This window comes from Podarcis muralis, chromosome 4, assembly GCF_964188315.1.
Source record: "Podarcis muralis chromosome 4, rPodMur119.hap1.1, whole genome shotgun sequence".
NCBI classification, from domain to species: Eukaryota; Metazoa; Chordata; class Lepidosauria; order Squamata; family Lacertidae; genus Podarcis; species Podarcis muralis.
Window position 1 is genome coordinate 94118076 of NC_135658.1, and position 12325 is coordinate 94130400.

General features: G+C 44.8%; 1 protein-coding gene across 2 annotated transcripts in view; it reads left to right on the forward strand.

The window, feature by feature from the left end:
• The window catches only part of GPC6 (glypican 6), a 796760-nt gene that overhangs the window by 752402 nt on the left and 32033 nt on the right, over nucleotides 1–12325 (forward strand). Inside the window, exon 7 of one of the 2 annotated variants that reach the window (XM_028728291.2) lies at nucleotides 1578–1607. The exons of the other annotated variant lie outside the window; for it this stretch is intronic. Within the exon in view, the coding sequence (XP_028584124.2) occupies nucleotides 1578–1607 (30 nt within the window). The remainder of the gene's footprint in view (nucleotides 1–1577; nucleotides 1608–12325) is intronic. 2 annotated transcript variants of the gene reach the window in all.

The window sequence follows — 12325 nt, forward strand, 5'->3', positions numbered from 1 at the left end:
AAGCAAAGCTGGTCAAAGGTGTTGTGAGCCACTTGGGGTTCCAGTGACAATGCTGGATCAAGCTATTTATCTGCTCCTTTGCAGGAGTGCAACCCCATCCAGAAAAGTTAACACAGCAACTTTCCAGTCCAGGAAACTATCAACCCACAGTGCTTGTCTCCTCAAGAGTCAGCTTCAAATTATTGGTCCTCATCAAGTCCAGATAGTAATTCAGTACCTCCATAGCCTCACCTGACTTTGATGACAAAGTGAAATAGGATTAGGTGTCATCTAGATACGAATGACACCTCCCTCCAAATTTGTAAGGCACCTCACTCAGCAACTTCACTTCAGGTTTCATTTAGCTGTCGTGATCAAATGAGCAATCTTCTAGAATCCACAAAGAATGCCCTCTGTGCTTTCAAGACTTCAAGAATCAAGAAGCTCAAACATCAAATTCCCAGTAGTGCCCACTTCCAAAACCTTCACAAATCACAGTGAATAGACCAAACCCTGAATCTCCCAGATTAATATTTAGACATTCAATGCAGTTGGTCCCAGGGTGCAGCATAATCCAGAAAGTTGAACCTAAGTGAGTCCCGATCTGGTCCATAAATGAATGGGAGACCACTTGAGAATTCTAAGTCTGCCACCTTGCCCTTCATTGTGAAAGAAAGATGGAATATAAATGTCACACTAATGATTGTGATTTCACCTTTGAGTAGCAGCTCAGGACAATCTGAACTGGTTCCAACTGGTGAAAAAGAAAGAGACAGACAGAGCGTTACCTGAAGCAGAACAAAGCAACAAAACAATTGATTGCAACTAAGCCAGAATAGGACCAAAATAAACACAAGGGCTTTGGAAGAAAACTGCCTTTGAGGCCTCCCTGATAATATACGGCCAAATTGTTTTATATTGATTTATCATAACACACTCCAATACCAGGCAGCATAGAGTGGTTAAAATGAAGTGAGAGACGCCCCTGCCATCATCAAAGCATCAGTCTTTGTCAGAATGTCACCTTTTAAAGAGAAGAGAGAGTGCAAAATGGTCACCTGTGTTTATGGTGCACAAAAGTTCAGAAACCCTGATGTAGCTTCACTGCAGTCTGAGTTTCCAAAAGTGCATGCATCTCCTTATACATTAATTCACTGCCCCAATTTTACTTCCATTAAGGTCTTAAGCAGGAAGTGTCTGATATTATTATTGTGGAAATGTGCCCCTTTCTGTTTAGCAGAAGAGACTTTGATAACTTTGGTAGGAACTGAGGATGGGTGAGTGGCGAGAGAGAGAAATTATGAATTCTGTTATTACATTCCTGAGAGTTTGTATTCTGAAGTTTTTAGCATTAGCCCTATAGAAAAGTTAAAACATGCACTCAATTAAAAATAGAACAAAATAAAAGCTAAATGTGATACAGAGGTGGTTTGGGGCTAATTGGATATGTGTATATTGTCAGCCATAATTAAATAAGTCCCATTCACAGTGGTTTGCCAGTACTGATACACTATCTTCTTTGCAGCTGTCTTCTCTCTATAACCTAACACTTTGTCTTGAATTATTTTCTTTTCTTTTCTCTCTCTTTTGCTTCCCAGAGGACTATCTGGAGGACAATGCAACATGGTGTAAGCTCTGGTATTCTTATTCTTGACTTTCATATCCATTCGCCTGTTTCTGATTTTGCTGTGCAAACTCCATCTAGTATCATCTGTGTCACGTTCCCTTGGCTTTCCTGCAAAATGAGTTCATTTCCAGTTTTCAGAAATCTCAGTGTTTGGAACGGGTGATTCTGGTTCTTTTCATCACCCCTCATTTCCCAGAGTGGTTTTCATCTAAGTCCGTGTTTCCCAAACTTCTAATGACTGAAATAATGTGTTGTTGTTTTTTCTTCTGCCTTAAAATTCAAATGACACACCAGTCATACAGCTGTACAGATTTCCTTTTAGACTGTGTTCTTACATCTCTCCAGCACCCAACGAAATGCAATGCCGTTCAAACAATTGTGTTAATGGCTTTTAAAAAATAAATTGTGGACAAGGAGCCTCTGAATCTGATTGGGACTCTGGTGTGGGGAATAGGGGGGCTTTAACCCTTTGGCCACCGCAGTGGTTGCAAATCTCCCTGTATGGAATTTCCTTTTCCAAAGCCGTTTGTGTAATTGCTCATCTCGTTCGGCCCTCAGGTGTCTCCATCCTCTGCATGAATCTGCATTTGCTTCAATCCATTCTAATTGTTGCAGACTCTACTCTTTAAATGATCTGGAAAGGACTGCATGAAGTAAAAGTTAGTTTCAGCAAGGCCCCAGAGTAAAATTTCGTATTTCAGGATAGTGGGTAGATAGTTCAATTGGAGAAATACAAGATTCAGTAAACTTCAAAGGTACATGCCCTCCCACAAGCTACATTTAATTTATTGTAAAAAGGGAGGGAAATAATAGAAATATATCTTATGTTATTTTTAATGCATCGTAAAAAAACTATAGCAATGGAATCAACACAGTACTTATTTCACAATGGGATTTGTACCTTTGACTTGCATACCTAGTGCACAAGCTCATTTAATTTATTGTTTGAAGCAATCGTTTCTCTGTTCGTATAACCAGTGTTTATTTCTGAGCTGGACGGGGGGGGGGGGGGATAGGTCATGATAAGAATGAAGTCTGAAATACAGGCAATTTCTTACTTTCCATAAGGACTCAATCGGCGAATGCCAGAGCAAGATATTCATACATTTATTTATGTGTCATGTACTACCTTTTCCTGACTACTGCTTTTCTTGTTTTACCAAGGGTTGTGGAATAGAATCTATCCATCTCATAGTCTGGGCGCCACCCAGGAAAACATAGCATATCCTCTGGTTAGGCTTATGCAGTCAAGCAACTTTCATAACAGGAAAGTCCAAGGGGGAACTATGGTGGTGCTTAATTTCAAAAACTGGTTTAGTTGATGTCAGACTCCAGAACTTCTTACAGTTGCTTGGTGGGTCAGGGAAGAGCTATGACAGAGGAATTCCTTAATGTCATCCACTTAAGCTGGCCATTTCTCTATCTGTTGCATCACCAAGCCAGGAGGAAGTGCCTTGTGTTTGAAGGAGGGATGAATTTGAGTCAGCTGCCTGGGGCACATCAGCACACTTGTCTCAATAGAATACATTTAATCAGTCTGCAGTCACCATAATCCTCCAGCCAGATTTCATTTACAGTTAGCTGGTGTGTTGCAATGTAGCCAAAAAAAGAGAGGATTTTTCTCTAGCATCGCCGCTTAAACCTGCAGACATACAGTATGTCTGAGTCAGGAAGTATATTAATACTCTAAATATACAATTTGTCTCTCAAGCATTCACAGAATATAAAGTAGAATAAATTCATATTTAATGAATGCAAATGACGTCGAGTATCTTTAACACCACGGGACGGATACAGCCTTTTCCGCAATTCTTCTTCATGGGCATATGTAGATGTGAATACGGAATACTTAGATGTGACAACAGAATATGTTAAAGGGGCAAGACCTTGCATGGTCTCAGTCACACCTCCAAGTCAGAAAATAACAGGTTGATAAGAAGCCAATGATGTAAAAGTGCCAATATTTTCACACTGCTGGGTTGCTAAGCTGCTGCAGGTGCCATTTCCTCATGCATAAAACGGAACATATCGTGGATGAGATCACAACAGAGGATCTGATCTCAGTCAAAGCATACAGTTTCTATTTAGCAACCTCCGCCTGTCTGTCTGTCCTCTCTGTAAGAGACAGTGATGGAATTGAACGCCTTTAGAAATGTTCTTCATAAAAGGGAGCACCTGTGGTCATCCTTAATCAGAGGTGTAGCACATCTTCTTGAACGTGAAGAGTGATCCCTAATCTTAATCATGTTCTTTCCTGCAACATCTCACTGTGCTATTCCAGAGAAAAACTGGTGTTGATAGAACACGGTTTCCCCATTCAAATGAGCCGTGGGCGGGGTTTCAATCCTGGCCTCCCAAACAGAAGAACAAGATTGGCCTACTAGAATTCCAGCAACCATCTACTTTTGTCAGAAGGCTACTTTGACTGGGAGCAGAGCAGTCTTTCCCATTGGGTTTACTGGTGCATTGCGCCAGGGCTCCGGCCTCTCGGGGCACCCCAGCGAGTGGGGGAGCTGTGCGGCTTTGCTGGCGGCCTCCCCTTTCCCTCCTGCATGGCTGCCAGCTGTGCCCCGTCAACCATATGGCTGGCAGGCATGCAACTTCCTTCCCAAGCCCCCGCAGGAGAAGAGCAATCCCCGCAGAGGCTTGGGGAAAGGTTGACAACTCTGGGAAATGGGGCGTGGGGCGCTGAAGGGATCTTTGCACCACGGTGCCAGATATGCTTAAGTGGTGAGCCACCTACAGTTCTCCTCACCTCACACTCTCTGCCACAGCTGCCACTCTCTTGTCAGAAATCACACTGCAGCATTATGCACTAACTGCAGTTTCTGGACCAAGGCCAAAGGAATGTCATTGGAATTCTACTCAGTATTGATCCAGAGTAGATTCCAATGTATCGTTAGCAGAGTAAAAACTTAAACACGTTGCAGGATTCCCAAACAGTAGACCAGATGCAATTAATATTTCATCCAGCAGAGCTTTACTGCTACTGAAGGCAAAATGAGCGTAATGATCACAAATCCAATACATTCAGGATTGGCACTGTCCATAAGAAATCCAGTTGCGGCAGACTTAACTTAAACTTGCAATAACTTATAATAAGTCTAAAACTTAGCACTAAGCATACAGAACACCACACCAGAAGGAAAGGAGACAGAAAGTGAAAGTGAGTGAAACCCAGGCTCCTTCTGGCCTATTACAGTGGTGCCTCGCAAGACAAAATTAATTCGTTCCAAGAGTTTTTTCTTCTTGCGAGTTTTTCGTCTTGCGAAGCACGGTTTCCCATAGGAATGCATTGAAAATCAATTAATGCGTTCCTAGGGAAACCGCCTTCAGACCAGGTCTGGGGACAGTCTGTCCCCCGACCTCTTCTGAAGGCTGGGTGGGGGGGACAAGGGCTTTTCTTCCCACCGCCAGCCTTCAGAAGGCTGTTCTGAAGGCTGGCGGTAGGAAGAAAAGCCCTTGTCCCCCCCACAGGACTTCAAAAGAGCTGCGGGAAGTCCGGCGGGGGTCCAAGGGATTCCCTCACTGCCGCCTGCGTTTAAAAGGACTCTGGGGAAAGCAGCGAAGCGCGCTGCTTTCCCCAAGCGCTTCTAAAGGTGGGCGGCAGTGAGGGAATCCCTTGGACCCCCGCCGGACTTCCCGCAGCTCGTTTGAAGTCCGGCGAGGGTCCAAGGGATTCCCTCCTAGCCGCCTGCGTTTAAAAGCACTCCGGGGAAAGCAACAAAGCGTGTCGCGCTTTGCTGCTTTCCCCGGAGTGCTTTTAAAGGTGGGCGGCGGTGAGGGAATCCCTTGGACCCCCCCGGACTTCCCGCAGCTCTTTTGAAGTCCGGCGAGGGTCCAAGGGATTCCCTCCCAGCCGCCCGCGTTTAAAAGCACTCCGGGGAAAGCAACAAAGCGCGCCGCGCTTTGCTGCTTTCCCCGGAGTGCTTTTAAAGGCGGGGGCTGGGAGGGAATCCCAAGGACCCCCGCCGGACTTCCCAATGCTCGGGGAAAGCAGCGCGCTTTGCTGCTTTCCCCGGAGTGCTTTTAAAGGCGGGGGCTGGGAGGGAATCCCAAGGACCCCCGCCGGACTTCCCGATGCTCGGGGAAAGCAGCGCGCTTCGCTGCTTTCCCCAGGGTGCTTTTAAACGCCGGCGGCGGTGACCATGCCCCGCCCCGTCCCCGCCGCCCGGCATCGGGGCATGGTCCCAATGGCGGGGGGCGGGGGGAGGCGTTCCCGCCCGCCCCCGGCATCGGGGCATGGTCCCGATGGCGGGCGGCGGTGGGAGGCGTTCCCGCCTGCCGACCGGCATCGGGGCATCGTTCCGAAGCCCGGCGGCGGCAGGAGGAGCTGTCCCCGCCCCGCCGCCAGCCTTCGGAGGAGGTCCGAGGACAGCGGGGAAGACGCGCTGCGCTTCCCCGCTGTCCCGGAGATTTCCCTATGGGCTGTCGTCTTGCGAAGCAAGCCCATAGGGAAATTCGTTTTGCGAAGCGCCTCCAAAACGGAAAACCCTTTCGTCTAGCGGGTTTTCCGTCTTGTGAGGCGTTCGTCTTGCGAGGTACCACTGTATTATAGTCAGCATGACCTTGACAGAAAGAGATAAGAGAACCAACCACTGTACTCAGCTTCTCTGAAGGAATAACCCAAACACCATGAACCATCTGCTTGTTTCTTTCGCACAGAGAAACTTCCAGAAGCTTTCAGAACCCTCTTGAATTAATTAGAATAGGAAATATCTCTACACATCAGATCAATACTTTCTGTACAAAGAAATGCAAACTGACAAGGAAGCCCCATGGAGAGTTCATTACAGTAAACCATTGAAATCACCAATGCCTGGACCGCTGTGGTCTACAAATGGCCTCAACAGGTTAAAAACAACAACAACAACATCTGGTTTGAAGCATGAGGGCAAGGGGTTCAGAAACCCATTTCCCTTTGTGCCTGATACCTATCTCAAATTGTAGATTTGGTGGCACCAGGTCCAGTGTCTAAAATAAACAACAATCACAGAGGTTTGTGTGATGCTCAGTTCCTCCATAAGAGAACGTCTCACAGATGAAGGCTGAACATTGAGAGCCAGCGTGGTGTAGTGGTTAAGAGTGGTAGACTCGTAATCTGGTGAACTGGGTTCCCTTCCCCGCTCCTCCACATGCAGCTGCTGGGTGACCTTGGGCCAGTCACACTTCTCTGAAGTCTCTCAGCCTCACTCACCTCACAGAGTGTTTGTTATGGGGGAGGAAGGGAAAGGAGAATGTTAGCCGCTTTGAGACTCCTGAAGGGGAGTGATAAAGCAGGATATCAAATCCAAACATTACCCTTATTTCCCAAGATTCTGACAATTACAGACAGCAGTGTTAAAAGTCGAGCTGAATCCTGCAAGAGAAAGTTTACTCATTTGATATCAATGGAGAAGGATATCCCAGCAATATTAGATTAGATGCTGGATTGTTTTTTTCTCCAACTCATAGCTTATTACTAGATTCAGTTGACAAGGAGTTATATAACAATGGCTTTCGAAATCCTGCAAAGACATGCATGCACGCACACCTTTTTAAACTGCAATATTATTCCAAAAAGCCAACTACGTTCACATTATGCTAATTCTGGTGCTTTGCTGCTGTTTAGCATATGAAGGCGCTGAACTACTTCACCACAACGCTACTTAAATTCTGATGTTTCATAAGAACCGCTGTCCAAAAGAAACTGGTCGTTCAGCTGGCGATTTTTAGCAATATTCTACTGTAATATACAACCATGAATCTCTGGAGCTAGGTTTCCTCGCAGCCGCCTTCTTTGGTTAAAGAAAAAAATTGCTGATCGTAAAATAACTCCACTCTAAGGAACCTGTTACTCCCGGTTTAGTTCTCTTCGGTTCTGGTAGGTTTTCAGTTCAGTAATAGTAATTATAAACAATGAATACATGAAACAACTGAATAGACTGCCCAACAGTGAGGAAACTTGAGCCTTTGAAAACAAAAGCTATGGTGATAATTGACCTTTTCTGTAAAATGGTAACAAGGGAAAAGGCTCTGCCCTAAGCTACTCTTCATTCAGTAAATTTTCGAGCATACAGTACTCCATCTTCATTCTGAAGTCCTCCCCGGGGAGGACTGTATCACCTCTTCTTCTTAATGTCTGAATTGGCTTCACAATTCTTATTGTTGGTTTAGTATGAGCATAGCAAATGTTTCAGAATTCTGCTTTTATTTAATCTCATTCTAGATTGGCAAAATTGGAAGCAGCGACTTCCCTCCGACAGAGGGAAAGCAGGGATTGACACTGGCGACTCACACTCGGTTGGGAATGTAAATCTCATTTGACAACGCTGATGTAGTGTGTGTCGAAGTCATTCCAGGAAGAAGTCACTTGAGAACCGGGGTGGATATGATAAGTGAAATTAAATCTCTTTGCTGCAGTCTGAATTTATCGCAGACAAAGAAGGCCAGAGCTGCAAATGGAAAACCCCGGTTCATCTATCCTCTTGATACTAGCTCTCCCAGGCCATTTTCAGCTTTTTGGTTTTAACAGATGCACTGCTTGAGTAGTCATAACAGAAATGCGCTGCGGAAGATTTTGCCTTTGACAGACACAGTCATAACAGGAAGTTGGTTTACAGCAAATGAAAAGTGATTTCCCAAGCCAAACATATAGCCCCTAATACATTTCTCTTTGGCTCGTAATGGACAATTGACACTTTATGGACTTCTAGGGATGTTACTAGTTCTTAGAGAAAAAAGTCAGATACTGAAACTAAAGGGATTTATTTACTTTTGCTGCGAGACTTGTTCTCTCCGTGAACTTTCAGGCAAGCCCCAAAGGGTGAGCAATGGTACTGAACTCATGAAGATGTCCAGAGAGAGTGAAGTGGAATCTGCACACACATTTTTAAAAAAGTTGTGAAAATGCTTTTTTTAAAAAAACGTATTGAAAAAGGTATTGAATTTTCCATAGCTTGCCATCGCCCTCTACTGTCACACTTGTATAATGCACTTTACAACACGTTACAAAAATGTTTTATTTGCAGCTGTGTAGCTGAGTCCAGAGCCTAGGACTTGCTGATCAGAAGGTCGGTGGTTCAAATCCCCGTGATGGGGTGAGCTCCTGTTGCTCAGTCCCAGCTCCTGCCAACCTAGCAGTTCAAAAGCACGTCAAGTGCAAGTAGATAAATAGGTACCGCTCCGGTGGGAAGGTAAACGGCGTTTCTGTGTGCTGCTCTGGTTCGCCAGAAGCGGCTTAGTCATGCTGGCCACATGCTCGGCCAATAAAGCGAGATGAGTGGCTGAATTAATGAAAATAGCACAGACTTTGCCCTCAAGCTTACAGTTTAACAAAAGACGACTCACAAAAGGAAAAAGCAGGAAGGGAAGGGGCAATGAGCAAACTCAGGGATTGTGGATGGCACAAAGTTCTTATAATGATCAGCTAAGCGGGCCTTGGTGGTCCCTGAGAGCTATGGCCTGGACCAAACCTCCTAGAAGCAGATGTAGCCAGGAGATGTTTACTTGAGAGGATGAGACCTTGGCCTTCTGGGGCCTAACTGGAATATGCCAGTTTCTTGTCATTCTGATTGTGGCAGTGACATCATGGGAGACCATTACCTCCAGATCAGATGGTCCTGCCATGGTTGCTTACTGGGCAATTGATTCAGTAAGCCAGTTGATTCTGAAATGGCCCAGCCCTGGTGATGTGGGCGTAAACGTCTGCTGCTTCCAGCTGCCTAGAGAAATACAGTGGTACCTCTGGTTACGAACTTAATTTGTTCCAGAGGTCCGTTCTTAACCTGAAACCGTTCTTAACCTGAGGTACCACTTTAGCTAATGGGGCCTCCCACTGCCACCGTGCCACCGCTGCACGATTTCTGTTCTCATCCTGAGGTAAAGTTCTTAACCTGAGGTACTACTTCCAGGTTAGCGGAGTCTGTAACCCAAAGTGTTTGTAACCTGAGGTATCACTGTAACTGTATTTTCCATTGTGGCATCCGCTTCAGTATTGCTAGCAGAAAGTAGTGAAAAGGTGTGGCTTCTCATTGTCCTTCTTCTTAAACCCACATGTATGTTTTACAGGAGGTGATAGCAGGATCTCAGTACAGTGGTACCTCGGGTTAAGTACTTAATTCGTTCCACAGGTCCGTACTTAACCTGAAACTGTTCTTAACCTGAAGCACCGCTTTAGCTAATGGGGCCTCCTGCTGCTGCCGCGCCACCAGAGCACAATTTCTGTTCTCATCATGAAGCAAACTTCTTAACCTGAGGCACTATTTCTGGGTTAGCGGAGGCTGTAACCTGAAGCGTATGTAACCCGAGGTACCACTGCACTGGGAGAGACGTTTTATATATGCTCAGATATCCATAGACTTTTTGCATTTGTTCCCTGAACCCTGATTCTCTGTTTGCAGCCATCACTGAGAACTAGACCCATTTTGATGTATACTGAGAGAAAGCCAACCTGGTTCAGAGTCATCTTCCCCACTTGTGATGTCTTTCATAGGATTCTGAGAATGAAGAAGCATGATTTGTCATTGTACAGAAATCTATATGCATGTGGTTATGTCCCAGCTTGGAGCTTATGGCACTGATTGCAAAAAGAGGAGCCTTGGAGTCAGCCAGATGTTCAACTAACTCTGGTGTTAACTGAAGTACTGGGAACTGTGATTTTTGCACACCACACATGAATGCTCCTGGGCTGAATCTGGTGCACAGATACTCCTGTACAAGCCCTATTTGAATCAGTGAGATTTGACTGTGCAAAACTGATGACAAGACTGCATTCCTAAGTGCCTTTGGTCAAAAACTGCAGAAAGTCAAATGCAAAGTTTCTCACTTGAGTAAGAGCTAGCAGCTTTTGTTTGAAAACTGCAAAAAGCCAAATACAAAGGCTCTCACTTGAGTGAAAGCTGGCGGCTCTCTATAAATAAAACATTAAAAATGGATAGGTAATATTTCCTGTATGCAGATTGCCGTTTTATGTCAGTGTATTTGGCAACAGTCTATGTGAAAGCCACCCGTTTAAGATAGATGATGTCTGACTTAAGCCTTAAATATCCATAATATTAAAATCTGGTTAGTATATCCTGTGCAGCAATTTATGCAAAGTCACTTGCTTAAGGAATAAGGATGTGGTGTTTTAATTAGAGTCAAGTGACAAGGCAAAAGAGTGGTCCTTGCCTTGTGCTATTTTCGGAGCAGATTTGCATGACAGTGATCTGGAACTGACATCCATCCCCTTAAACCCACCTCTGTTTTCTGTTTCAGTCTGTAGCAGACACTATCTGTATGTTAAGGGGATAGAAAACAGCCAGAACTCCCCCTTTCAAATTCCCTTGATTAAAATGGGACAGTTTAGGATGTGCATCTCACCCACTGATTTCAGTTTTGGCTAGATTGTCTGTAGCCATGGTGGACAGAAACTTCGCTTTTGAAAGTTTTTTTAATAAAAAAAAAACCCCCAGATATTTAACATTTTCTGAAAGAGTCAGCACATTTTATGCTAGTAAATTGCATTTCACCTAGGGCAGTTGTGGCACTGAAATTTCTAGGCCCTGGGATTCCATTGGCATATATAAAATTGGCAGGAAAGCAAACATATAAAGGATAATGAAGAAAATGCATTTATTGCTGTCATTTAAATGTCATTCTGCTTTAGACAATATATTTATAGCAATGAGGCATTCTGATGTTTCATATTGTAAGCGTTGCTCCTTTTATGACTTCCATGTCATGTTTGCTTAGTAAAACCAATTTTTCTGCTCCGCTCAGTTTTATAGGGTCAGCCTAGTCTGAGAAAATCAAATCTCCCTGCCTCTCTTTCATACATCATCATTTGGAATCACCAACGATTCCCGTTCAGGAACCAGCACTTGTTTTCAGATACAATATTCTGTTTATTGCAGGGTTGTGGTTTGTGAAGGAGAAAGGAGTTTGGGCTAATTCTCCCACCTCTCGTTGGCTGGATGGGGAGGGAACAGGCAAGGTAAAAGGCTCGTGCCTGCATAACGACAACTTTATTTCGTAGAATTCACATTCCGTAAGGAAGTAAATCCTCATATTGGGCTTGGAGCAGGAAAGCAGGTCTGTTCTGAGCAAGAGGGGAAGGAGCATGAAGTAACAGAGCCACATGGCCAGGCAGCTGTGACACCAAAACACTTCTGTAGCATAGCACCCCCATGACCAGCCTGCTCCCCAACCTGCCTTCAAATCTGACAACCCTAAACTAGGGTTACCAGATGTCCCCGGTTCCCAGGGACAATCCCCGGATTTGCAAATCTGTCCCTGGACAAATTCTGTCCCAGGGACAGTCCCCAGATTTGCAAATCTGTCCCTGAGAAATGTGGCAGAGGTAGCCTCAGCTGATAGTGGTAGTGCAGTTGGCTCTGGCTGGCTTCAAGAGCTGCTTGCTGCCATGGCGCCTGCCATTTTTCCTTGCCGGAAGTCCCCATATGATGTGTTGAATGGTCACTTTAAACTGTAAACATTATTGTTTCACAAGTTGTGTATGTCTTTAAGGGCCAGGGCCAGGGCAAATAACGAGACCCAGTCTTACAGCTGTGAAACATAGCAGGTGCTGCTGAGTTGTGCTAATCAAGCTGTGTCAGCAATTGGGTATAATATATAAGGAACAGCACCTAGCTCTCCCATTACCCTGGGGGATGGGTTGGTGGTTGGGTCATGTTTGCTGTTGTTATCTTTAGTGTAAAAGGAGTTTTTGTTTTGTTATTAAAACCTTGTTAAAGTTAT